This window comes from Salvelinus fontinalis, chromosome 41 (genome assembly GCF_029448725.1).
Source record: "Salvelinus fontinalis isolate EN_2023a chromosome 41, ASM2944872v1, whole genome shotgun sequence".
In the NCBI taxonomy this organism is placed as follows: Eukaryota; Metazoa; Chordata; class Actinopteri; order Salmoniformes; family Salmonidae; genus Salvelinus; species Salvelinus fontinalis.
In genome coordinates, this window is record NC_074705.1 from 16,385,561 (window position 1) to 16,409,063 (window position 23,503).

The 23,503-nt window shown below is 44.7% G+C and overlaps 1 protein-coding gene across 7 annotated transcripts in view; it reads right to left on the reverse strand.

Annotated features, from left to right (window-relative positions):
• The window catches only part of LOC129840671 (low-density lipoprotein receptor-related protein 1B-like), a 202,929-nt gene that overhangs the window by 94,738 nt on the left and 84,688 nt on the right, over positions 1 to 23,503 (reverse strand). For all 7 annotated transcript variants that reach the window (XM_055908708.1, XM_055908710.1, XM_055908707.1 and 4 more), the window contains exons 21-38: positions 23,273 to 23,473; positions 22,254 to 22,499; positions 21,219 to 21,416; positions 20,791 to 20,995; positions 20,427 to 20,591; positions 19,990 to 20,234; positions 18,942 to 19,073; positions 18,309 to 18,536; positions 17,877 to 18,051; positions 17,611 to 17,705; positions 17,264 to 17,413; positions 15,104 to 15,244; positions 14,184 to 14,309; positions 13,828 to 13,959; positions 13,520 to 13,654; positions 11,306 to 11,435; positions 1,250 to 1,376; positions 259 to 419 (exon numbers count right to left, since the gene is read on the reverse strand). In XM_055908708.1, coding sequence (XP_055764683.1) covers positions 259 to 419; positions 1,250 to 1,376; positions 11,306 to 11,435; positions 13,520 to 13,654; positions 13,828 to 13,959; positions 14,184 to 14,309; positions 15,104 to 15,244; positions 17,264 to 17,413; positions 17,611 to 17,705; positions 17,877 to 18,051; positions 18,309 to 18,536; positions 18,942 to 19,073; positions 19,990 to 20,234; positions 20,427 to 20,591; positions 20,791 to 20,995; positions 21,219 to 21,416; positions 22,254 to 22,499; positions 23,273 to 23,473 — 2,992 coding nt within the window. The remainder of the gene's footprint in view (positions 1 to 258; positions 420 to 1,249; positions 1,377 to 11,305; positions 11,436 to 13,519; positions 13,655 to 13,827; positions 13,960 to 14,183; positions 14,310 to 15,103; positions 15,245 to 17,263; positions 17,414 to 17,610; positions 17,706 to 17,876; positions 18,052 to 18,308; positions 18,537 to 18,941; positions 19,074 to 19,989; positions 20,235 to 20,426; positions 20,592 to 20,790; positions 20,996 to 21,218; positions 21,417 to 22,253; positions 22,500 to 23,272; positions 23,474 to 23,503) is intronic.

The window sequence follows — 23,503 nt, forward strand, 5'->3', positions numbered from 1 at the left end:
GACAGCTGGTCTGACAGAAGGTGACGGGACCTAGCTACCCTTGTGGACGACATTGAGGTAGGTACGCACAATTTAAATAGAGAGAAGGTGTCTTTTCTAAATGTTCTGCCTTTTTCTCTATCAATTAGATTGGTATTTAAAGTGACCTTGTGGTGCAGGTGGTTAATCCAACAAGGGTAGAGCAGCTGGCGAAGGCTTCTATGGAGCCTGTTTGGAGAGACTGCACTATACTATAACATTTCTGGAAGAATAAATTACCTGTCAGCCCAGTATATGTAAGCCCCATAGACGGCCATTGAAAACAGATCCGCTGCGTTGCTGGCTGAGGATGACAGTAGTATCTCCCGGCCCTCTCCGCTCTCAAGGCTGATCCGCTCTATCTTGTCGGCGCGGGCGTCGCACCAATATAATTTATTTTCCTAGAATACAATGTTGAGAAAATAAACTTCATGTATATGATGGTGGGAGAGTATCATTCTAAAAAGATAACACAAAGCAGAGTGTAATGCCACTTCAGCCAGGAAGATCAGAGGGAGGCTAAAGTGCTGTGTGTGCACTCTGGGGGCCAAAAACACCTGGTCCTCCTGCTTGGCTCAGTGGGTAAGAGTGTGGAGCTAGCAACATCAACGTCATGGATTTGATTCCCTCTCGCGTCACAAATAATACAATGCCTGCACCCACTGATTGCCAATAACTTTGACGCCTATCTTTTTGAGATTTTATATTTTTTTTACTTATTCAACAAAATCTATCTCTCTTTTTGCAATTGTATTACTTTGAAATAATATAATAATAAAATGAAAATAATACCATATAATATAGCTCGGTATTTGTATGATTTATTTCAGTCTTTTTTGCTCATCTTTATCAAGGGTGCCAATAACTTTGGACATGAATGTATAGAAGCTCTTTTGGATAAAAGCATCTGCTAAATGGCATTCATTATTATATTTTATAAACTGGGTGGTTCGAGCCCTGAATGCTGATTGGCTGACAGCAGTGGTATATCAGACCGTATACCACGGGTATGACAAAAAAATACTGTTGACTGTTCTAATTACGTTGGTAAGCAGTTTCTAAAAAAGGCAATAAGGCACCTCGGGAGGGTTGTGGTATATGGCCAATATACTGAACCACGACTATGGGCTGTATCCAGGTACTCTGCGTGGCGCCTCGCCTAAGAACAGCCCTTAGCCATGGTATATTGGCCATGTACAAAACCCCCTCAGGGCTTATTGCTTAAATATACCTCATAGTCTATGGAGATCCCGTTGGGCCATGCTATTCCAGAGTTGACCAGAATAACTTGGTCTGATCCGTCCAGCCGGGCCCGACCGATGCAGGGGCTTTGGCCCCATTCTGTCCAGAACAGAAACCTGGCCAAGAGGACAACAGAAGGGTAAGAAGAGTCCACAGCCACCACCCCAAAAAACAATGTTCATACTTTACAGTCACCTCATACATTGACAGGAAATGCTTTGGGTTGATCGAACGTGTATTGCTCATAATCGGTAGACCCTTTTTTTGTTGCGATAAAGATGTATTTTTCAAGAGAGAACTGGACCAAGTCAGCAGCATCAACACATCAGTATTAGACACACCGGCACATGAGGAAAATGACATCAATAAAATAAGCAGCTCATATCAAACATGTACACAACACAAGCCAAAAAAAACCATAAGAGCTTGCAAAAAATTGCAGGGCCATAACAGTATCGATGCATAATTCAAGGAGGCTGAACTCCATGCTGGTATGGATGGACAGTGGGGTAGACATTTTCAACTCCCTTTCAGAATACTAATAGTGAGGCAAGCGGCTTGACCAACGTTCCAACGGTTATGACTTACTAACTGTGAACGCACCAATTATAAATCATTAAAAATAACATGACAGTATGCTCTGGCTCCAGTCTCCTCACACAAACTCGAATATCCATAGGGGGCCAGTTGTTGACATATTTCTATATTGGCTTTAATTTAAGCAATCAGCGTGATTGCCACATAAAGTTCTCTCTCTCTAACATGAGATCTCTGGGTAATGCATGCATACAATACTATGAATAATAGGGGTTAGAGAGAGACAACATTAATTAGCCCGGCGCAGGTGAGGCACAAGCTGTGACAGTAGACACACACACACACACACACACACACACACACACACACACACACACACACACACACACACACACACACACACACACACACACACACACACACACACACACACACACACACACACACACACACACACTCAGTGCCAGTAGACTCATCTCTATTCTCCTCAGCTGCTTATCCTGGTTCATTAGCATCTCTCATCAGGGGTGGAATCAATAGGAAAGTGCCCTGCAGTCTAAGCTGATGTGGGAAAATGGACCCGTCCTTTCTTTTCCTGTTATTAATGATTGAGAAGCTGAACATGTGAGACAGTGTAATCAGTTATGAATGCAGAGAGTGGGGAAATACTGTATTTATACTTTATAGTTTGCTTTGGATGAAGGGTGGAGAGTTGAGATTTTATTGGCTGGTAATTGCTTGATGTTGTATGTACATTTTGTTGTGTTACAGCCTGAATTTAAAAATGATTCAATTCATATTTTTTTGTCACTGATCTACACAACAATACCCCATAATGTCAAAGTGGAATATTCTGTTGTGGAAATGTTTTGAAATCAATGAAAAATGTCAAGCTGAAATATCTTGAGTCAATAAGAATTCAACCACTTTGTTATGGCAAGCCTAAATAAGTCCACGAGTAAAAATGTCCTTAACAAATCACATAAGTTGCATGGACTGATTCTGTGTTCAACATGATATTTATTGACTACTCCATCTCTGTACCTCACACATACAAAAAGCTCTAAGGTCCCTCAATCAAGTAGTGAATTTCAAGCACAAAGACCAGGGAGGTATTTCAATTCCTTGCAAAGAAAGGCATTTGTAGATTTTTTTAACCTTTATTTAACTAGGCAAGTCTGTTAAGAACAAATTCTTACTTACAATAATGGCCGACCAGGGAACAGTGGGTTAACTGCCTTGTTCAGGGGCATAACGACAGATTTTCACCCTGTCAGCTCAGGGATTCAATCCAGCAACCTTTCGCTACTGGACCAACGCTCTAAACACTAGGCTACCTGCTGCCCCTAGATGTGTAAAAATATAGAGGATACGTTGAACATTCATTTGAGCATGGTAAAGTTATTAATTGGGCTTTGGATGGTGTATCAATACACCCAGTCACTATAAAGATACAGGCGTCCTTCCTAACACAGTTGCTGGAGAGGAAGGAAACTGCTCAGCGATTTCACCACAAGGCCAATGGTAATTTTAAAACAGTTACAGAGTTTTTTTGATATGAGAAAACTGAGGACGGATCAACAACATTGTAGTTACTCCACAATACTAACCTAAATGACAGAGTGAAAAGAAGGAAGCCTGTACAGAATACAAATATTCCAAAACATGCATCATGTTTGCAACAAGGCACTTAAGTAATACTGAATACAAAGCGTTATTTTGGGACAAATCCAACAAAACCTGTCACTGAGTAGCAATCGTCATATTTTAAAGCATGGTGGTGGCTGCATCATGTTATGGGTATGCTTGTCATCGGTAAGGACTAGGGAGTTTTCTAGGATAAAAATAAACGGAATACAGCTAAGTACAGGCAAAAACCTGGTTCACTCTTCTTTCCAACAGGGGAGATGAATTCCCCTTCCAGAAGGACAATAGAATAAAACACAAGGTGAAAATCTACAGTGGAGTTTCTTACCAAGATGACATTGAATGTTCCTGAGTGGCCTAGTTACAGTTGAATTAAATTGGATTGAAAATCTATGGCAAGACTTGACAATGACTTTCTCGCAATGATCAACAAACATGACAGAGCTAAAATAATAAAATAAAAAATATTGGACAAATATTGTACAATCCAGGTTTTCAAATCTCTTAGAGACTTACCTAGAAAGACTCTCAGCTGTAATCTCTGCCAAAGGTGTTTCTATTTATTGTCTCAGAGGGCTGAATATTTATCTAGCCAAGATACAGTGCATTCGGAAACTATTCAGACCCCCAAACTTTTCTACATTTTGTTATGTTACAGCCTTATTCTAAAATATATTTTTTTTTTATCCCCCTAATTCATCTACACACAACACCCCCTAATGACAGAGCAAAAAAATGTTTTTAGAAAATTTAGCAAATGTATAATGAAAAAAAACTGAAATATCAAATTTACATCAGCATTCAGACCCTTTACTCAGTACTTTGTTTAAGCACGTTTGGCAGTGATTACAGCCTCAAGTCTTCTTGGGAATGACACTACAAGCTTGGCACACCTGTATTTGGGGAGTTTATCCCATTATTCTCTGCATATCCTCTCAAGCTCTGACAGGTTGGATGGGGAGTGACGCTGCACAGCTATTTCAGATCTCTCCAGAGATGTTCGATCGAGTTCAAGTCCGGGCTCTGGCTGGGCCACTCCTGCCTTGTCTTGGCTATGTGCTTAGGGTTGTTGTCCTGTTGGAAGGTGAACTTTTGCCCCAGTCTGAGGTCCTGAGCGCTCTGGAGCAGATTTTCATCAAGGATCTGCTCTGTTCATATTTCCCTCGATCTTGACGAGTCTCCAAGTCCCTGCCGCTGAAAAACATCCCCACAGCATGATGCTGCCACCACCATGCTTCACCGTAGGGATGGTGCCAGTTTTCCTCCAGACGTGACACTTGGTATTCTGACTAGAGTTCAATCTTGGTTTCATCACACCAGAGAATCTAGTCTAAAAGTCCTTTAGGTGCCTGTTGGCAAACTCCAAGCGGGCTGTCATGTGCCTTTTACTGAGGAGTGGCTTCCGTCTGGTCACTCTAGGCCTGATTGGTGGAGAGCTGCAGAGATGGTTGTCCTTCTGGAAGGTTCTCCCATCTCCACAGAGGAACTCTGTAGCTCTGTCAGAGTGACCATCAGGTTCTTGGTCACCTGCCTGACCAAGGCCCTTCTCCCCCGGTTTCTGTTTAGCTGGGCGACAAGCTCTAGGAAGAGTCTTGGTGCTTCCAAACTTCTTCTATTTAAGAATGATGGAGGCCACTGTGCTGTTGGGAACCTTCAATGGAGCAGAAATGTGTTGGTACCCTTCCCCAGATCTGTGCCTCGACACAATCCTGTCTCGGAGCGCTATGGACAATTCCTTCGACCTTATATAGACAAGTGTGTGCCTTTCCAAATCATGTCCAATCAATTGAATTTACCACAGATGGACTCCAATCAAGTTGTAGAAACATCTCAAGGATGATTCATGGAAACAGGATGCACCTGAGCTCAATTTTGAGTCTCATAGCAAAGGGTCTGAATACTCATGTAAATCAGGTATTTCTGTTTTTTATTTTTTTAAATAAATGCAACAATTAAAAGAAAACCTGTTTCAATGAGTCATTATGGGATAGCATGCGTAGATTGATGAGGGAAAAACTAATTTAATCAATTTTAGAATAAGGCTGTAAGGGAACAAAATGTGGAAGAAGGGAATACTTTCCGAATGCACTCTATATTAGTGTTTTATTTTTCATGATTTTTATAAACGTTCAAATTTGTTTTTTCTTCCACCAAAAAATTATAATTAAATCCATTTTAATCCCACTTTGTAAGATAGCAAAAATGTAGTCTAAGATTTCCCTATCCTGTAAAAGAAAAACATTGAAACGCCATCTCTTAAAACCTGTGAATCCTGGAGAAATCTCAAAATAAATCAATAAGGGAGAATGGTCAGATAACAGCATTGTTAAAATCTCTGCATGGGATGTACATTTCAGGGGAGGTGAAGACAATCAATTTGTGAGAAAGACTGATGTTGGGGAGAAAATAAGATCATCTATAGTACTAGGATTTGTTAGGCGCCAGGCATCCACGATGTTCAAGTCATCTAAAAAGGTCTTAATATAATTTGAAGGTGCCCGGAGTGCCAAGATATTATCACTGGTGGTATTAATAGCAGGATCTAGAGTCAAGTTAAAATCTCCCCCAAGTGTAACGTCTGCTCCCAACTCACACTGTCAAACACGTAAATCCCCTGAACGCAGCTCTCTCCAGCTCACTTTCCAGCTCACACTCTCAAACACCTAGATCCCCTGAACACAGCTCACTTTCCAGATCCCAATCACCTGAATTCTGATCACCTGTTCACACACCTGTATGTCATTATCACACACTATTTAGTTCAGTTCTTTGCACTCCATCATATTTTTACCCACCTCACTAACGACGCCTTTTGCCTATTCCCTGCCTGTACTTTAGCCTATCCTATTTCCTGTAATCAACTTTTTGCCTGATCTCCCTGACGACGTTACTAGTCTTTCCCTGCCTGTACTGTTGCTTTTTTGGACCCCCTGTGTATGACCTTCTGCCTGCCCCTGGACCCATCTACTTGCCCCCTCTTGTGTATGACCTTCTGCCTGCCCCTGGACCCAGCTACCTGCCTCATCCTGTGTATGAACTTCTGCCTGCCCCTGGACCCAGCTACCTGCCTCATCCTGTGTATGAACTTCTGCCTGCCCCTGGACCCAGCTACCTGCCTCCTCCTGTGTATGACCTTCTGCCTGCCCCTGGACCCAGCTACCTGTCTCCTCCTGTGTATGACCATCTGCCTGCCCCTGGACCCAGCTACCTGCCTCCTTCTGTGTATGACCTTCTGCCTGCCCCTGGAGCCAGCTACCTGCCTCCTGTGTATGACCTTCTGCCTGCCCCTGGACCCAGCTACCTGCCTCCTCCTGTGTATGACCTTCTGCCTGCCCCTGGACCCAGCTACCTGTCTTCTCCTGTGTATGACCTTCTGCCTGCCCCTGGACCCAGCTACCTGCCTCCTTCTGTGTATGACCTTCTGCCTGCCCCTGGACCCAGCTACCTGCCTTCTCCTGTGTATGACCTTCTGCCTGCCCCTGGACCCAGCTACCTGCCTCCTTCTGTGTATGACCTTCTGCCTGCCCCTGGACCCAGCTACCTGCCTCCTCCTGTGTATGACCTTCTGCCTGCCCCTGGACCCAGCTACCTGCCTCCTCCTGTGTATGACCTTCTGCCTGCCCCTGGACCCAGCTACCTGCCTCCTCCTGTGTATGACCTTCTGCCTGCCCCTGGACCCAGCTACCTGCCTCCTGTGTATGACCTTCTGCCTGCCCCTGGACCCAGCTACCTGCCTCCTCCTGTGTATGACCTTCTGCCTGCCCCTGGACCCAGCTACCTGCCTTCTCCTGTGTATGACCTTCTGCCTGCCCCTGGACCCAGCTACCTGCCTCCTTCTGTGTATGACCTTCTGCCTGCCCCTGGACCCAGCTACCTGCCTTCTCCTGTGTATGACCTTCTGCATGCCCCTGGACCCAGCTACCTGCCTCCTTCTGTGTATGACCTTCTGCCTGCCCCTGGACCCAGCTACCTGCCTCCTCCTGTGTATGACCTTCTGCCTGCCCCTGGACCCAGCTACCTGCCTCCTCCTGTGTATGACCTTCTGCCTGCCCCTGGACCCAGCTACCTGCCTTCTCCTGTGTATGACCTTCTGCCTGCCCCTGGACCCAGCTACCTGCCTTCTCCTGTGTATGACCTTCTGCCTGCCCCTGGACCCAGCTACCTGCCTTCTCCTGTGTATGACCTTCTGCCTGCCCCTGGACCCAGCTACCTGCCTTCTCCTGTGTATGACCTTCTGCCTGCCCCTGGACCCAGCTACCTGCCTTCTCCTGTGTATGACCTTCTGCCTGCCCCTGGACCCAGCTACCTGCCTCCTCCTGTGTATGACCTTCTGCCTGCCCCTGGACCCAGCTACCTGCCTTCTCCTGTGTATGACCTTCTGCCTGCCCCTGGACCCAGCTACCTGCCTCCTCCTGTGTATGACCTTCTGCCTGCCCCTGGACCCAGCTACCTGTCTCCTCCTGTGTATGACCATCTGCCTGCCCCTGGACCCAGCTACCTGTCTCCTCCTGTGTATGACCATCTGCCTGCCCCTGGACCCAGCTACCTGTCTCCTCCTGTGTATGATCTTCTGCCTGCCCCTGGACCCAGCTACCTGCCTCCTCCTGTGTATGACCATCTGCCTGCCCCTGGACCCAGCTACCTGCCTCCTCCTGTGTATGACCTTCTGCCTGCCCCTGGACCCAGCTACCTGCCTCCTCCTGTGTATGACCTTCTGCCTGCCCCTGGACCCAGCTACCTGCCTCCTGTGTATGACCTTCTGCCTGCCCCTGGACCCAGCTACCTGCCTCCTCCTGTGTATGACCTTCTGCCTGCCCCTGGACCCAGCTACCTGCCTTCTCCTGTGTATGACCTTCTGCCTGCCCCTGGACCCAGCTACCTGCCTCCTTCTGTGTATGACCTTCTGCCTGCCCCTGGACCCAGCTACCTGCCTTCTCCTGTGTATGACCTTCTGCCTGCCCCTGGACCCAGCTACCTGCCTCCTTCTGTGTATGACCTTCTGCCTGCCCCTGGACCCAGCTACCTGCCTCCTCCTGTGTATGACCTTCTGCCTGCCCCTGGACCCAGCTACCTGCCTTCTCCTGTGTATGACCTTCTGCCTGCCCCTGGACCCAGCTACCTGCCTTCTCCTGTGTATGACCTTCTGCCTGCCCCTGGACCAAGCTACCTGCCTTCTCCTGTGTATGACCTTCTGCCTGCCCCTGGACCCAGCTACCTGCCTTCTCCTGTGTATGACCTTCTGCCTGCCCCTGGACCCAGCTACCTGCCTTCTCCTGTGTATGACCTTCTGCCTGCCCCTGGACCCAGCTACCTGCCTTCTCCTGTGTATGACCTTCTGCCTGCCCCTGGACCCAGCTACCTGCCTTCTCCTGTGTATGAACTTCTGCCTGCCCCTGGACCCAGCTACCTGCCTTCTCCTGTGTATGACCTTCTGCCTGCCCCTGGACCCAGCTACCTGCCTCCTCCTGTGTATGACCATCTGCCTGCCCCTGGACCCAGCTACCTGTCTCCTCCTGTGTATGACCATCTGCCTGCCCCTGGACCCAGCTACCTGTCTCCTCCTGTGTATGACCATCTGCCTGCCCCTGGACCCAGCTACCTGCCTCATCCTGTGTATGACCTTCTGCCTGCCCCTGGACCCAGCTACCTGTCTCCTCCTGTGGTGCTTAACAATAATAATAATAATACAATAAACACATAAACAATAAACACCTGCGCTAGAAACCAGCTCTCTGTCTCCCATCGTGTTCATTACACCAAGGATGGTCACTGAGTCTGGGAAGTCTAACAAGTTACGCTTCAGGTCTTCAAAAAATGATTTATCAAAAGCATTTGGTGCATACATGGAGGACAAACATAATGTAGTGCCATTAATAGTAACAGAGGTATAACAATTCTGTCTATCAGTGTCTCCCCCAGAGATCCCCACCTTCATATTAAGATGAATATTCCTCTTAAGTACAATTATAGCACCCTTGGTTTAGTTTGGGGCACAGGAGTAGGCTAGTATCTTATAAAACATGTTCTGAAATCTATTGATATCAGTGGCTTTCAAATTGCTCTGCTGTAGGAAGGGGAAATCAATATATTTACATTATAAGTACTCTAAACAAGTTAAGACTAATCAAATCATGTCAAATTGTATTTGTCACATGCGCCGATTACAACAAGGGTAGACCTTACAGCGAACTCCTTACATTCAAGCCCTTAACCAACAATGCAGTTTCAAGAAAAATAAGTGTTAAGTAATAAATAGATAAGTAAAAAATATAAATAAAAATAAGAAATAGATAAAGAGCAGCAGTAAAATAACTGTAGCAAGGCTTTATACAGGGGGTACCGGTACAGAGTCAATGTGCGGGGGAACAGGTTAGTCAGGCTTTATACAGGGGGTACCGGTACAGAGTCAATGTGCAGGGGAACAGGTTAGTCAGGCTATATACAGGGGGTACCGGTACAGAGTCAATGTTCGGGGGAACAGGTTAGTCAGGCTATATACAGGGGGTACCAGTACAGAGTCAATGTGCAGGGGAACAGGTTAGTCAGGCTATATACAGGGGGTACCGGTACAGAGTCAATGTGCAGGGGAACAGGTTAGTCAGGCTATATACAGGGGGTACCGGTACAGAGTCAATGTGCGGGGGAACAGGTTAGTCAGGCTATATACAGGGGGTACCGGTACAGAGTCAATGTGCGGGGGAACAGGTTAGTCAGGCTATATACAGGGATTACCGGTACAGAGTCAATGTGCGGGGGTACAGGTTAGTCAGGCTATATACAGGGGGTACCGGTACAGAGTCAATGTGCTGTGGAACAGGTTAGTCAGGCTATATACAGGGGGTACCGGTACAGAGTCAATGTGCAGGGGAACAGGTTAGTCAGGCTATATACAGGGGGTACCGGTACAGAGTCAATGTGCAGGGGAACAGGTTAGTCAGGCTATATACAGGGGGTACCGGTACAGAGTCAATGTGCGGGGGAACAGGTTAGTCAGGCTATATACAGGGGGTACCGGTACAGAGTCAATGTGCGGAGGAACAGGTTAGTCAGGCTATATACAGGGGGTACCGGTACAGAATCATTGTGCGGGGGAACAGGTTAGTCAGGCTATATACAGGGGGTACCGGTACAGAGTCAATGTGCGGGGGAACAGGTTAGTCAGGCTATATACAGGGGGTACCGGTACAGAGTCAATGTGCGGTGGTACAGGTTAGTCAGGCTATATACAGGGGGTACCGGTACAGAGTCAATGTGCGGGGGAACAGGTTAGTCAGGCTATATACAGGGGGTACCGGTACAGAGTCAATGTGCGGGGGCACCGGTTAGTCTATCCATGAGTTAGCTTGAGATGTAAATATATCCAAGAGCCTGAGATTTGAAAACGCTTTGCACGGAGCTGAGATAGAAATACTGTTTAGACAAGACACATGAAAGAAAAACACAACATATTGATCGTGCAGTCTACATGTGTGAATGCATACAAATTCTATAGTATTAAAGTGTAATTAAATTAACCAACAGTAAAAACTTCATAGAAAAGGCCAGTATGCCAGTAGACACATGGGTTTACCCCCGAGAGAGAGACGGCCGGTAGACCTGAGTCGGCAGTCCCTTGGATGCTCACACAATGTGGAACAAATCAAGGGGTGTAAATACATTCTAACTGTAATGATATAATTCTACTATATAACCTTGCAAAGATCGTTTTATGACGTTCATTATTACTGGCTATCAAAATGAATCAAAACATTGGTTATTTGGTGGTCATTTCTAGGGAATACATTATGTAGATAGGATGTGTTCATTACATACCAAGCAGGTGGACTTTAAAGTGTTGACTGAAATGAAAGACTGTACACACCCTTTCACCGGGTGCACAGCAATGGCTTTGGGCTGGTCAAGTCCTTCAGCTATCACCACGGCTCGGTACAAGCCACTGAGTCGAGCAACCTCGATGACGTTGAAGTCATGGTCCGTCCAATAGATATTACCTAGTAAACAACACAAACATGACTTTGTACAGTGTTCAACCATTGCATTTACAAGTCAGTCAATTCATTACATTGCATGTATGTCTTAGTTGAGAAGTATGTCCTATGGCTCTTGTCTTCTCTGTATGTCCTACAGTTGCAGTCAAATATATTGGCACTCTTGCACTTTACAATGGAGCAGAATGCTCTGTTGTCTTTTTTTTATGGTTGAACTGCTATTTTTACGAGTGAGATGTTGCACTGTAAATGAGAATCACCTGCCTCCAACCAAATGAATTTCAATTCTGAATAATTTAGTCCAGGCAATTTGTTTTATACTTTGAAGCGAAAAATATCATTTGGATATTTTTTTCAAGGTCCTGTGCGGTTGTAAATCAAACAAATACATGTGTGAAAAACTTTTTATATATATATATATATATATATTTTTTAACTTATTTTAGAAGAAATAGTGAATCGTGCAAGGGTGCCTTCGGAAAGTATTCAGATCCCTTTACTTTTTCCACATTTTGTTACGTTACAGCATTATTCTAAAATGGACAAAACAAAAAAACTGAATAATCTACATACAATACCCCATAGTGACAAAGCAAAAACAGGTTTTAGACATTTTTGCTGATTAAAAAAATTATATAATAATAACTTATTTACGTAAGTGTTCAGACCCTTTGCTATTGCGCTCAGGTGTATCCTGTTTCCATTAATCATCCTTGAGATGTTTCTTGACTGGAGTCCACCTGTGGTAAAATCAATTGATTGGACATGATTTGGAAAGGCACACACCTGTCTATATAAGGTCCCACAGTTGACAGCAAAAACCAAGCCATGAGGTCGAAGGAATTGTCCTTAGAGCTCCGAGACAGGATTGTGTTGAGGCACAGATATGGGGACGAGTACCAAAAAAAATCTGAAGCATTGAAGGTTGCCAAGAACACAATTCTTGGAACCCCCAAGACTCTTCCTAGAGCTGGCCCAGCCAAACTGAGCAATCGGGGGAGAAGGGCCTTGGTCAGGGAGGTGACCAAGAACCCGATGGTCACTCTGACAGAGCTCTAGAGTTCCTCTGTGGAGATGAGAGAACCTTCCAGAAGGACAACCATCTCTGCAGCACTCCCCCAATCAGGCCTTTATTGTAGAGTGACCAGATAGAATCCACTCCTCAGTAAAAGGCACATGACAGCCCACTTGGAGTTTGCCAACAGGCACCTAAAGACTCTTAGACCATGAGAAACAAGATTCTCTGGTCTGATGAAACCATGATTGAACACTTTGCCTTAATGCCAAGCGTGACGTCTGGAGGAAACCTGGTACCATCCCTACGGTGAAGCATGGTGGTGGCAGCATCATGATGTGAGGATGTTTTTCAGCGGGAGGGACTGGGAGACTAGTAAGGATCGAGGCAAAGATGAACGGGGCAAAGTACAGAGAGATCCTTGACGAAGACCTGCTCCACAGAGCTCACGACCTCAGACCGGAGCGAAGGTTCACCTTCCAACAAGACAACGACTCTAAGCACACAGCCAAGACAACGCAGGAATGGCTTAGGGAGAAGTCTCTGAATGTCCTTGAGTGGCCCAGCCAGAGCCCGGGCTTGAACCCGATCGAACATCTCTGGAGAGACCTGAAAATAGCTGTGCAGCAACACTCCCCATCCAACCTGACAGAGCTTGAGAGGATATGCAGAGAATAATGGGATGAACTCCCCAAATACAGGTGTGCCAAGCTTATAGCATCATACCCAAGAAGACTCAAGGCTGTAATCACTGCCAAAGGTGCTTCAACAAAGTGCTGAGTAAAGGGTCTGAATACTTATGCAAATGTGATATTTCAGTTGTTTATTTTCAATACATTCGCAAAAATGTCTAAATTCTGTTTTGGCTTTGTCATTATGGGGGTTTTGTGTGTATATTGATGAGGGGGGAAAACAATGTAATCCATTTTAGAGTAAGGCTGTAACTTAACAAAAATGTAGAAGAAGTCACGGGGTCTGAATACTTTCCGGAGGAACTGTACTTGTATGTCCTCCTTTGCACTTAACATTGTATTCTCTTAAGTAAAGGTTAACTGAGAGCTCGGCTACTTACCTGCAATCCAGTCCACTGCAATCCCCTCCACGCGGCCGATACCACTAGTGACAATGTCCTCTCTCCACGTCTGATCTCGCTTGGCTCTGGATATTCTGTTCAAGCCCATGTCTGTCCAATATAACGTGTCATTTCCTATTAGGAAAATCAATTAATTGAAAAGGATTCATGTTCTTCCCTTCATTTGTTTTCTACAAACTATAATTAAAAATAACAATTAGAACATTGAAACGATAATGATTAATTTGCAATCCGAAGCATGAAGAATAGTCCAAATAATCACAAAAAAACTATGTCAATACACTCACCAGCATGGAAGTCAATCCCCACAGCCATCACTGAGCCTGTCACCGGCATCAAGGCTTCACTGTTATCACTGGGATCCAGGGATATCCCCCTGATGCCCTCGTGAACTGAGTACATCAGGAAAGACCCCATGCCTTCAAGTTCAAACACAAAGCCAAACCAATCAACTCTATGGCATTTACTGTACATGTAAAATGTGAGTCTAACCTTCACATCACATCAGGAAAGACCCTAGTCCGTCAAACACAAAAGAGCAACGCTCATAGACAACTCCAGATGTCAAAATCAGATTCACATCGTGGTTTTCATATGGCGTGCTCCCTTTTCAGTGTACTCCCACGAGAAGCCGGCACAGTACCTTCACACGACATGCGATCGGACTTGAGGTTGTAGCCCACGGCACAGGAACAGCTCCGTGTGCTCTCTGATGTTGGGAAGCAGAGCTGAGAGCAGCCACCATTGTTCTCCTGACAGAGATTCCTCCCTGCACAGCAGTGGAACATTACACTGTACATTTAACACGTAGGCACGGTCATTGTGTATGCTTGTGTATTCATTCAGGAAACAGCACAGTAACGACACAGTAGGACGACATGCATATTATTTAACTGAGCATGATGGGGGGAAAGCAGAGTTAGGCAGAGTACATCTGCATTGCATTACGTTCCCGATTATTTTCATGAGATTACAGTACTTCCACGAAAGCATGAGCACTTCCAGTGTGTGAGAGTGAGTGAGAGAGAGAGAGGACGAGAGCGAGAGAGAGAGAGAGAGAGGACGAGAGCGAGAGAGAGAGAGAGAGAAAGAGAGAGAGTTAGAGAGGGAGGAGAAGGGGAGAGAGAGAAGACTAATGAGACATGATCATACTCCCATGTGGTCTGTGTCAAAAAGATAAATGAAGTAGCTAATTGGTCAGAGGAAGTTTGAGGAGGAAGTTGAAAGATTTACATTTAAGACACCTTAATTGCCATTTTTAATACTAACAGAGATTGAGAGCCATCCTGATATTGGACGTGTCAATGACATGGATGGTACTGCCAATGACTGCTACACGGAATTCTTATTTCAATAAAGCTGTGTCTCAATGAAGAACCCTTATTTTTGGCCAGTTGGATTAAAAAAAGACAATTTCTTCTGAAACGTACATATACCAATAAAAAGCAATGTTGGTGCATTCTCAAGAGAGGATCAAATCACTTAGCAATTTCTAGTCAAAAGCATACAACAAAGTCTGACATGAGTGAAAGCATTGAGTAGCAGTCATACTCATTCCATTACCTGTCTGGCTGTCTTCGTCATACATCTTCATGTGAACAATCCCCGCGGTCTTGTTGCGTAAAACCACCATGTCCAGCCCACCTCTCTTACTGACGGTCCCCAACTGGGCCAAGTTGTCATCGGCCCACCACAGCTTGGCACCTGAACACAGGAAATCAATGATTGTTCATGACTGAATTGACAAGTATATTGATCAATCGGAGCTATTCAAAAGACCATGAATACTGTACGGTAGCAATAGTGGTTCTATGCTGTCTCTGTGAGTAACCCTTCAATCAAAAGCTAACGGCCCATTTGTTCATAAATAGTAGGCTATACACAAAGCACTAAAAATATCACTGGACCCAAATAACACATTGAGTGATTGCTTTCCTAGGTACTGTAACATACAATTGTAACTGAATCGAAGACATTATAGGAACTGTATAATACTGTATTATCCATAAGGTGTGTATAGCTCTCACTGTACAGTATTCCCTTGCTGATAAATACAGTAGGCCGGGGCTGACTCCTGGGATGCTCGTAGAAGAAGGGACAAGGAGGGAGCTGTGTAAAGGAGGACTTTCAGATTTCTTCCTCTGAGAATCGGGTGATACGAGACGGAGAGGATCTTAAGTTCATTCCCCTACCCATAAATCTTAGGGGCACAGGTCCAGGGAGGAAACAGAGGAACTGGGCCATGTGACATATTTTTTATAAGCCCGTGTACTGTATTTGCACCCTTGACCGGAAAAAAAATTCAAATGTTTATGCATGAGCCCAGTTCCAGCAAACAGGCAACGCTGAGGAACAGTCAGCCCGCCACAAAGGACATAGCACAGCGGCTCAGCAGTCAGAAAACCTCTGAAGCAAGACCAATCCTGGGCCTGTAGATAGGGAACTTAACTTTCTCTTCTTTTTTTTAACCTGTCTGCAGACTTAAATGGGGTACAGTACAATGGGCTTAAGCCAGACCATTCTTGGCTTTTGGCCTGCTGGACTACAGCTATCGACAAAGAACAGAATCTCCTCGAATGACGGGAGGATTGGAGAGCGTACAAAAAGACGGCGTGTTAAAACCACAGAGAAAAAATGGTCAAAACACATGAAACACATAGTGTAACCATGGTTGCATGCTTACACTATGGTTAAAACACAAGATAGGATTTGTATAAACAGCAGTCCCTCTGCCGGTGAATTACATCAAAACCAAACAGTATCCCCAACAGAATTACGGCATACCATACTGTAGATAGACAGATTGTACTTTAATATCCCAGAGGCTATTTCAATATCCCAAGCAGATAAGAGAGGTACTCTAAATTAAGGAATCATAACAAAACCAGAGCGAGAAGCCCATCAATAATGATGTTTCTCCCCTGTCTAACTCCCTGCAGGGTTACTCATGGGGAATAACCACTACAATATTAAATAGTACGATATTAAACAAATTAATACAACCATCTAATCGATATGAAAAATAATTATTCCACCCTGTTAATAGTATCATGAACTTTCTTGTAGAGCGTGGAGAGAACCCCCCCCCCTCAATGATCTGTACTATTAAAACATAATAGACGTACAGTATTAATACAATCACCATTACAGCTATAAGTAAACCTGGAACAGACAGTCAGTGAGCAGGATCTCTGAGTCAGAAAGCCTGGTTAGTGTTTTCTGTTTCTGTAGCGTGAGGCAGCTCTGTCGCCCATCACTGTAGAGGCCAAACAAGTGCTAGTGAAGCCAGAGAAAGTTCCCTAATGTATTCTGTCTGGATGAAGCATCTTATCAGATGGGATGCAATTTTAAACATGAATTGGAATAGTTTCAGAGACAGACATAAACAGAAATGGGGAAATGGCAAATAATACAATGCAAGAAGACAGCAAAGGTTCATCACTGTCAAAACCCCTTTTACTCATGTACTCCAGAAAAAAACAACGCCAAATCACTGGACTAGTACAAAATTCAATTTGGGCCGAAAATACCTTTATGAGCTGGAAGAGCACAACATATTTATATCAGGCACTTTCTAAGACAAAAGAATATGCACAGAGTCTCAGGGTAGCAGTGCTCATCCATAGAACCATGCTCCAGAAAGCAAAACTGATCCTAGACCAGCACTCTTACTCTGAGAGTCTTTGTGAACACGGGCCCGTGTCCTAAACTCTCGCCACTCACCCATAACAGCTAGGGCCGTGGCTTTAAGCAGCTCTTTCTTCATGGTCTCCAGCACTTCCAGACCACTGCCGTCCAGACTACACCTGTTGATGGTGCCGTTGCCTCCACTGATCCAATACAGCTTGTCTGATGTGTAGTCTATCGACAGGCCTAGAAGAGACATCATCGATTACAGTTACGATTGGCGTATTATTGGGTTGCTGCTCTACCAATCATCTCACTCAATATTGCAACATCGTTTGTTACCGGATAGTCGTACTACTGTTGTCGTGCAATATAAAATTGCAGAAGAGAACTGGTACTGGCCACTAAATGTGGATGTTTTGTATTGTGCATGTGACATTTACCAACTGGCTCTCTCTGGTTCTGTTGAATGATCTTGCTGTTGCTTCCATCCATGTTGGCCACGTTGATTGTGTTGCCATCTGTCCAATACATTTTCCTGGAAGGTAAAAACTCAATAGGAAAACAATATTTTGCATACAGAACACCAACACAAAAGTGCCTAATTTATCATATCATGTAACTAGCATTCATTTGACTATATCTTGTTATACCTAATCAATATCAGACATTGAACTGTATATAAGTACATACAAAAATCGAACCTTACCCTTTAGACGGATGTACAGTGAGACACTTGGGCTTCTCAATCCCGTGAACCACAGAGGTTTTCAGGGACCCGTCTAGCCTCGCCACGTTGATCTGTGTCTCGTCGCTTTCTGAACTAATCCAGTACAGGTTCCTGGAGAGCCAGTCCAGCGCCAGCCCTCTTACATTAACAATACCTGCAACGAAATCATATGCAGAAGACAACATCAATACGGTCACGTTCATCTCTTCAATAAAGTCATGTACGGAGTCTGTCGCTTGAACAACCTGACAGGTGCACTATGAATATTTGAACGGGTACCTATGAAAAGGGCGTCAAATGGACACAAAACAGTGTAACAGTCTGAGAATACATTTCACAACAAACATTTTGTTTCGTTAGTGTCCGAAAACCGATACGTTTCAGAACACAGAGGTGATCATCTTTCTCTACCTCCGGATATGATCGTCTCTATTGCGGTTCCGTTGATGGAGGACCGTTTGATGGTTTGTGTTTTGACGTCAGTCCAGTAGATTCGTTCCTCTGATGCATCGTAGTCCACTGCTGTCACCTCATCTATGTCTGGGACCGTCAGGGCTGTGATCAGGTTCAGGTAAGGGTTGTCAATGTCCACGCCACGGATCTCGGTTCGCCTCACATACAGGAGGAATCTCTTCAGTGCTGTTGAAGGACAAGAGAAAACTGGACGTTGACATTGCTTCGTGTAGCCTGCTTTCAAAGTTCAGAATCAAGCAGGTGTTATTGGTGGCCTTGCTATTCAACACTCAAACCCCCAGAGAATTTGAAATTCCATGCTCTTTCAATGTCATTGTAGTGTGAATATTATCACAGTCTTGTCAGACACCTTCTTCACTTTCCTTCTCAAAACAGCAGAAACCTGCTGTGTTTGGAAATGAATCACTTTTGAGGGACATGCACTGTAGTGTGGAGTGTGGAGGATATGAATGTGGAGGATTGTATGAATGAATGAATAGCTAGATAGGTAGATGGCGCGATGGCTGGACGGAGAGACTGATGTAAGGACAGACCGACTGACAAACGGATGAAGGGGTGAGGTTCACTCACTGAAGCAGGTAAAGTTGTCTGCAGATATCTTCATGAGGTGGGGGCAGGCACAGGACGCGGTGCGGTTGTAGTTGATAAGGCATAGATGGGAGCAGGGTCCACGGCCGCCATTCGCCTCGCAGGGATTTGAGGCTATCGCCGAGAGAGGGGGAGAGGAGGGGAAGTTTTCAATAGTCAACAAAATGTGGTTTCAATAATCAACTAGAGTGGTTTATTTTAATACAAGATTCTGATACTCTTAGAAGGAAACGTATTTGATTTGTGAAAGGCAGAGTCCTGTAAACGAACCCTACTGCCAAAAGTCCAGACAGAGAAAATGAAGCCAGATGAACCAATTCATGGGTTGCATGTTTAGTCACAATATCGTTTTGAACATTCATTTTTGGACTGATGCCCGACTAAGCATTCTACTCAATGCATCGTCAATCAGCGCCGATGAAGATTTCATCCAAAGTGTATTACAGTGGCTTGGAAATACGATGACATTCAAAAGGAGACAAATAATTAGTATGAAATCTTTTGTTATCATTTTAAGTTGCTGTATAATGTTAGCTAGCTAGCTAAGATTGAGGAGAGGCCAACAGATTTTAGCTAGCTAACATTAGCATTGTTTGCGATTTTTTTTGCAAGCTAATGACAACTTTGCCATCGGTCTAAAGTAAATTTGACAACATGATAACGCTGGTAAAGTTGTTTCCTGCTAAATATTTGACTACTTTAGCAATGTCATCGTATTTCCAGGCACTATAGTGTAATTTAGACTAAACAGTAGTCTCCGTCCAGAATGACTGGGTTAATCACCATTTCAGGACGACACTATGGCACTTTCTTATCTCTCAGAGAACTTTGGATATAGAAAGTGAAAAATATTTTGTGAGACACAGACGTCACAACAAATTTAAAACGCAACCATACAATAAATGATGAATTATGACCTAAGTAAACAAAACTCTTCAACCTGTCCAGCTGAGAAGGTTGTCTTTTATCAAAACATCCACTCTCTTTTCAACCTTGTCATCTTAACGTTTGAGACAGTGCGCTAGCCTACCTTGTGGTTGTCTGCTGGGGTGGTATATCTGAAGGTCAAATGGCTGGGCGCTGGTTTTCTGGATGACTGTCACATTGGCCCCTGTCCACTTGTTAGCCCTAGCTAGAGTGTTGGTCCTCCAGTCAGTCCAGTAGACACTACCTCCGTAGAGACAGACAGCGAAGGGATGTGACAGGTACTCATGTCCTTTCAGAATCTCTATCACACCAGTCCCATCGTACAGAGCAGAGAATATGGCATCAGACCTGTTGAGATGAAGATAGATGTTTGTCTATTGGAATCATTTGCTTCCACCAGCAGGGTTGGGGTGAATTCCAACTCACGTCAGCCAATTCAGGAAATCCTCATCTAAATTGGAATTTCAGTTGACTTCCTGAATTGAAATATAATTGATGGGGAATTGACCCTACATAGACAGTTACAGGCATATAACCCACCTGGCATCGGTCCATACGACCCTCTTCTCCATAAGGTCCAGAGTAAGACCATTAGGCCAGGCTCCTATCTCCATGTCTCTGAAGACAACATGGCGCCCTCCTCCGCTCATAGAAGCAGCCTCAATCCGAGGGAAGGTGGCGTCCCAGTCTGTCCAGAAAATAATTCTAAACCACAAAATAATCAAATAAGAATAATCATCCATGTGAAATGGATTAAGGATTATTCAGAATCAAATCAACCTCACCCTAAGGTCATTCATATCACCAAGATTTTGTAAGAAATGCATATCCTTGTTAAAGAGTACACTCACTCACTTTCACTCACTCACTCACTCACTCACTCACTCACTCAGAGATAACTAACCCCTGCTCAGGATCCAGAGCGATGGCTCGTGGGTGCTCCATTCCTCCGGCGATCAGTGTGGTCCGGAGCTTCCCGTTTAGCTTGGCCACCTCTATCTGATCTAAGTTGCTGTCGATCCAATACAGGTTCCCTGCTATCCAATCAACAGCCAGACCCTCCGGAGTAGCCAATCCATGTTGGACCACCACTTCAATCCCTGTCACACCTGTAAGGAACCAATAACAGTAAAGGACCAACACACTAACACATAAGAGGATGTGCTGAAACACAGGTAAACTAGGCTTTGGTTTAGGAAGTCTTCAGTGGAGTTGAGAGGAGAACTAAACATAGCCAATACAACACTTTCCCCATGACCTCAATTAAACATGAACAACTCAGCTTAACCAAAAATAAAAACAAATGTCCAACCAAATTCTATGTGTTCCTACCAGCAGAGTCTAGCAGCTTCCCTCTGTATATCTTATCCTCAACCACATCGGTCCAGTAGAGTCGACTCTGATTGAAGTGGAAGTCTAAGGCGATGGTGTTCCTCAAACCAGGAACTAGAAGGCTGTAGTCTCGCCTGTGGAGATCTATCCTCCTGATCTCATGGCGGATGGAGAAGATGATGAATGCCTCAAAGGGATCTGAGGAAGGAAACAATAAATAAGTCAAGAAATACATTTTTGATAATAAATATTGCATACTAATACAGATTCTCACACAAATACACAAATAACTGTCATGTTTGTTTGCTAGAATAGCAACTCATGTTAGTTTATTTTGTGAATAAGGTTATATTGAAATCAATAATTATGAAATAGATCGTCATTTCATTAATGAAGTTGTCTTTCATTTTCATATCACATTATCTCGTTTAGCTCATCTTGTCATAAAATGAGTACAGAAACCTTTGGAGGATTCATCTCCAACCGACAGTGTAACATTTTAGATGGGAAAAAAACGAGCGTATTCAACACAATTACCAGATGTTACTTTATATAACTGGGAGACATTGATGAAGAGAAAAAAAGGCCTATAAAGCCACAGGTGTATAAATGGCCAATATTCAAATGAATACTGATTCTTCCAAAGGTATTTAACTACTATATAAATGGAATATCACAAATAACTGATTTAGAATTTGGAATAGAATGTACAGTATTAACATAACCAATTTATCACATTGCTTTTTATATGTGGATTCATGGCACAAGGGTAAGGATGGCTGTCCCATAGAATAGAATAATATATGCCATTTAGCAAAACGCGTGCATACATTTTACTTATGGGTGCTCCCAGCAGGTCAAACCCACAACCCTTGGCATTGCAAGCGCCATGCTCTACTGACTGAGACACACAGGTACACAGAAATAGAATCAGAATTCTCGTTTCTATATGCGGTCCTTGGACAGTTCCATGGAGCGCAGGTATGTGTCAGAAAAACTTATCAGCCATGTCACACAGAGCTTAACACCAACTACCTGTACTCTGGCAGCTGTCCCCATCTAGTTCCAGCCTCCAGCCTGGGTAGCAGGAACACTTGACGGTTGCTTTGTACTGCTCACACACTTGGCTGCACTTGAGGTGTCTGGAGCAGTAGTCCAGGGTCTGGCACGTCCTGTTGTCTGGGCTTAGACTGAGCCCCGGCGGGCAGGAGCACGCCACGCCCCTCCCAGGAGCCACCGCACACTGGTGGCTACAGCCGCCGTTGCCCAAAATACAATCGGCTGAGATGGCGAGAGAAGGAGACGAAGAAAGGTGATGAGAGGTGAGCAGATTGATTCCGAGAACACAGACAGGTGTATGGAAGGAAAGTCAGAGAGTAGTGACGGATGGAGACCGATGTACCGCACGTCCTTGTCGACTAGTGACATAGGGGCTCGATACCCCGCAAGAAAGTGAACACAGCTTTCCTGTCATATCTGTCTCGCATCTTTTTTTCCTATGGACAAAGTGTCATGTGATAATCCCTGGGCAGGTCATTCATGTTAACATAAGGTATTCATCTGGCCTAACCCCATTGCCTAAGCCTGACCCTACTGCTACGATCATCTAGCCCATGTGGTCCAAACAAAAGGACGGTCTCTGTTCTAAACCATAATCCCCCTTCACTATTAATATGTCTCCTCTGTCTCTTCCCTGCCGTCTTTGGAGTGTTTCCAGAGGAAACTAAGGATCTTGGTCAGCAAGAGTTATATCCTCTCCAGCCTCAACAGCTTGTTCTCCCCGAGTTTCTCCCTGAGTTCAGCGGGGAATAAGAGGACAGATGGACGATGCCAAAGCAAGCACTGCTGCTGATTTACAACAGCTCAACACTGTCTGTCAACATACATTTGCTGGTCGGGCTAGAGGAGGAAGACAAAGAAAGTATAGAATTAAGTGGGGAAAAAAATTGAACGACATTTAATAATGAATTGAAGTGGGGACCAAGAGAACTGACTCAAGTGAGAGAAATAGGACCAAGAGAATTGGTTAGAAGTGGTTTGAACAAAGGTCATACCGCAGAAGTGTCCCTCGTCAGAGTGGTCAGAGCAGTCGTATCTCCCGTTGCAGATGCTCTCAGGAGGCAGGCAGACGGAGGTGTCGTTGGCACAGGGGTATCTGGGAGGTTTACAGGGCGATATCGCACAGCTTTCCTCATCGGACAGATCCTCACAGTCATAGTCCCCGTCACACACCCAGCTCTTACTGATACACTTGCCTGTGAGGGGAGAAATGGAGAGAGATGAGG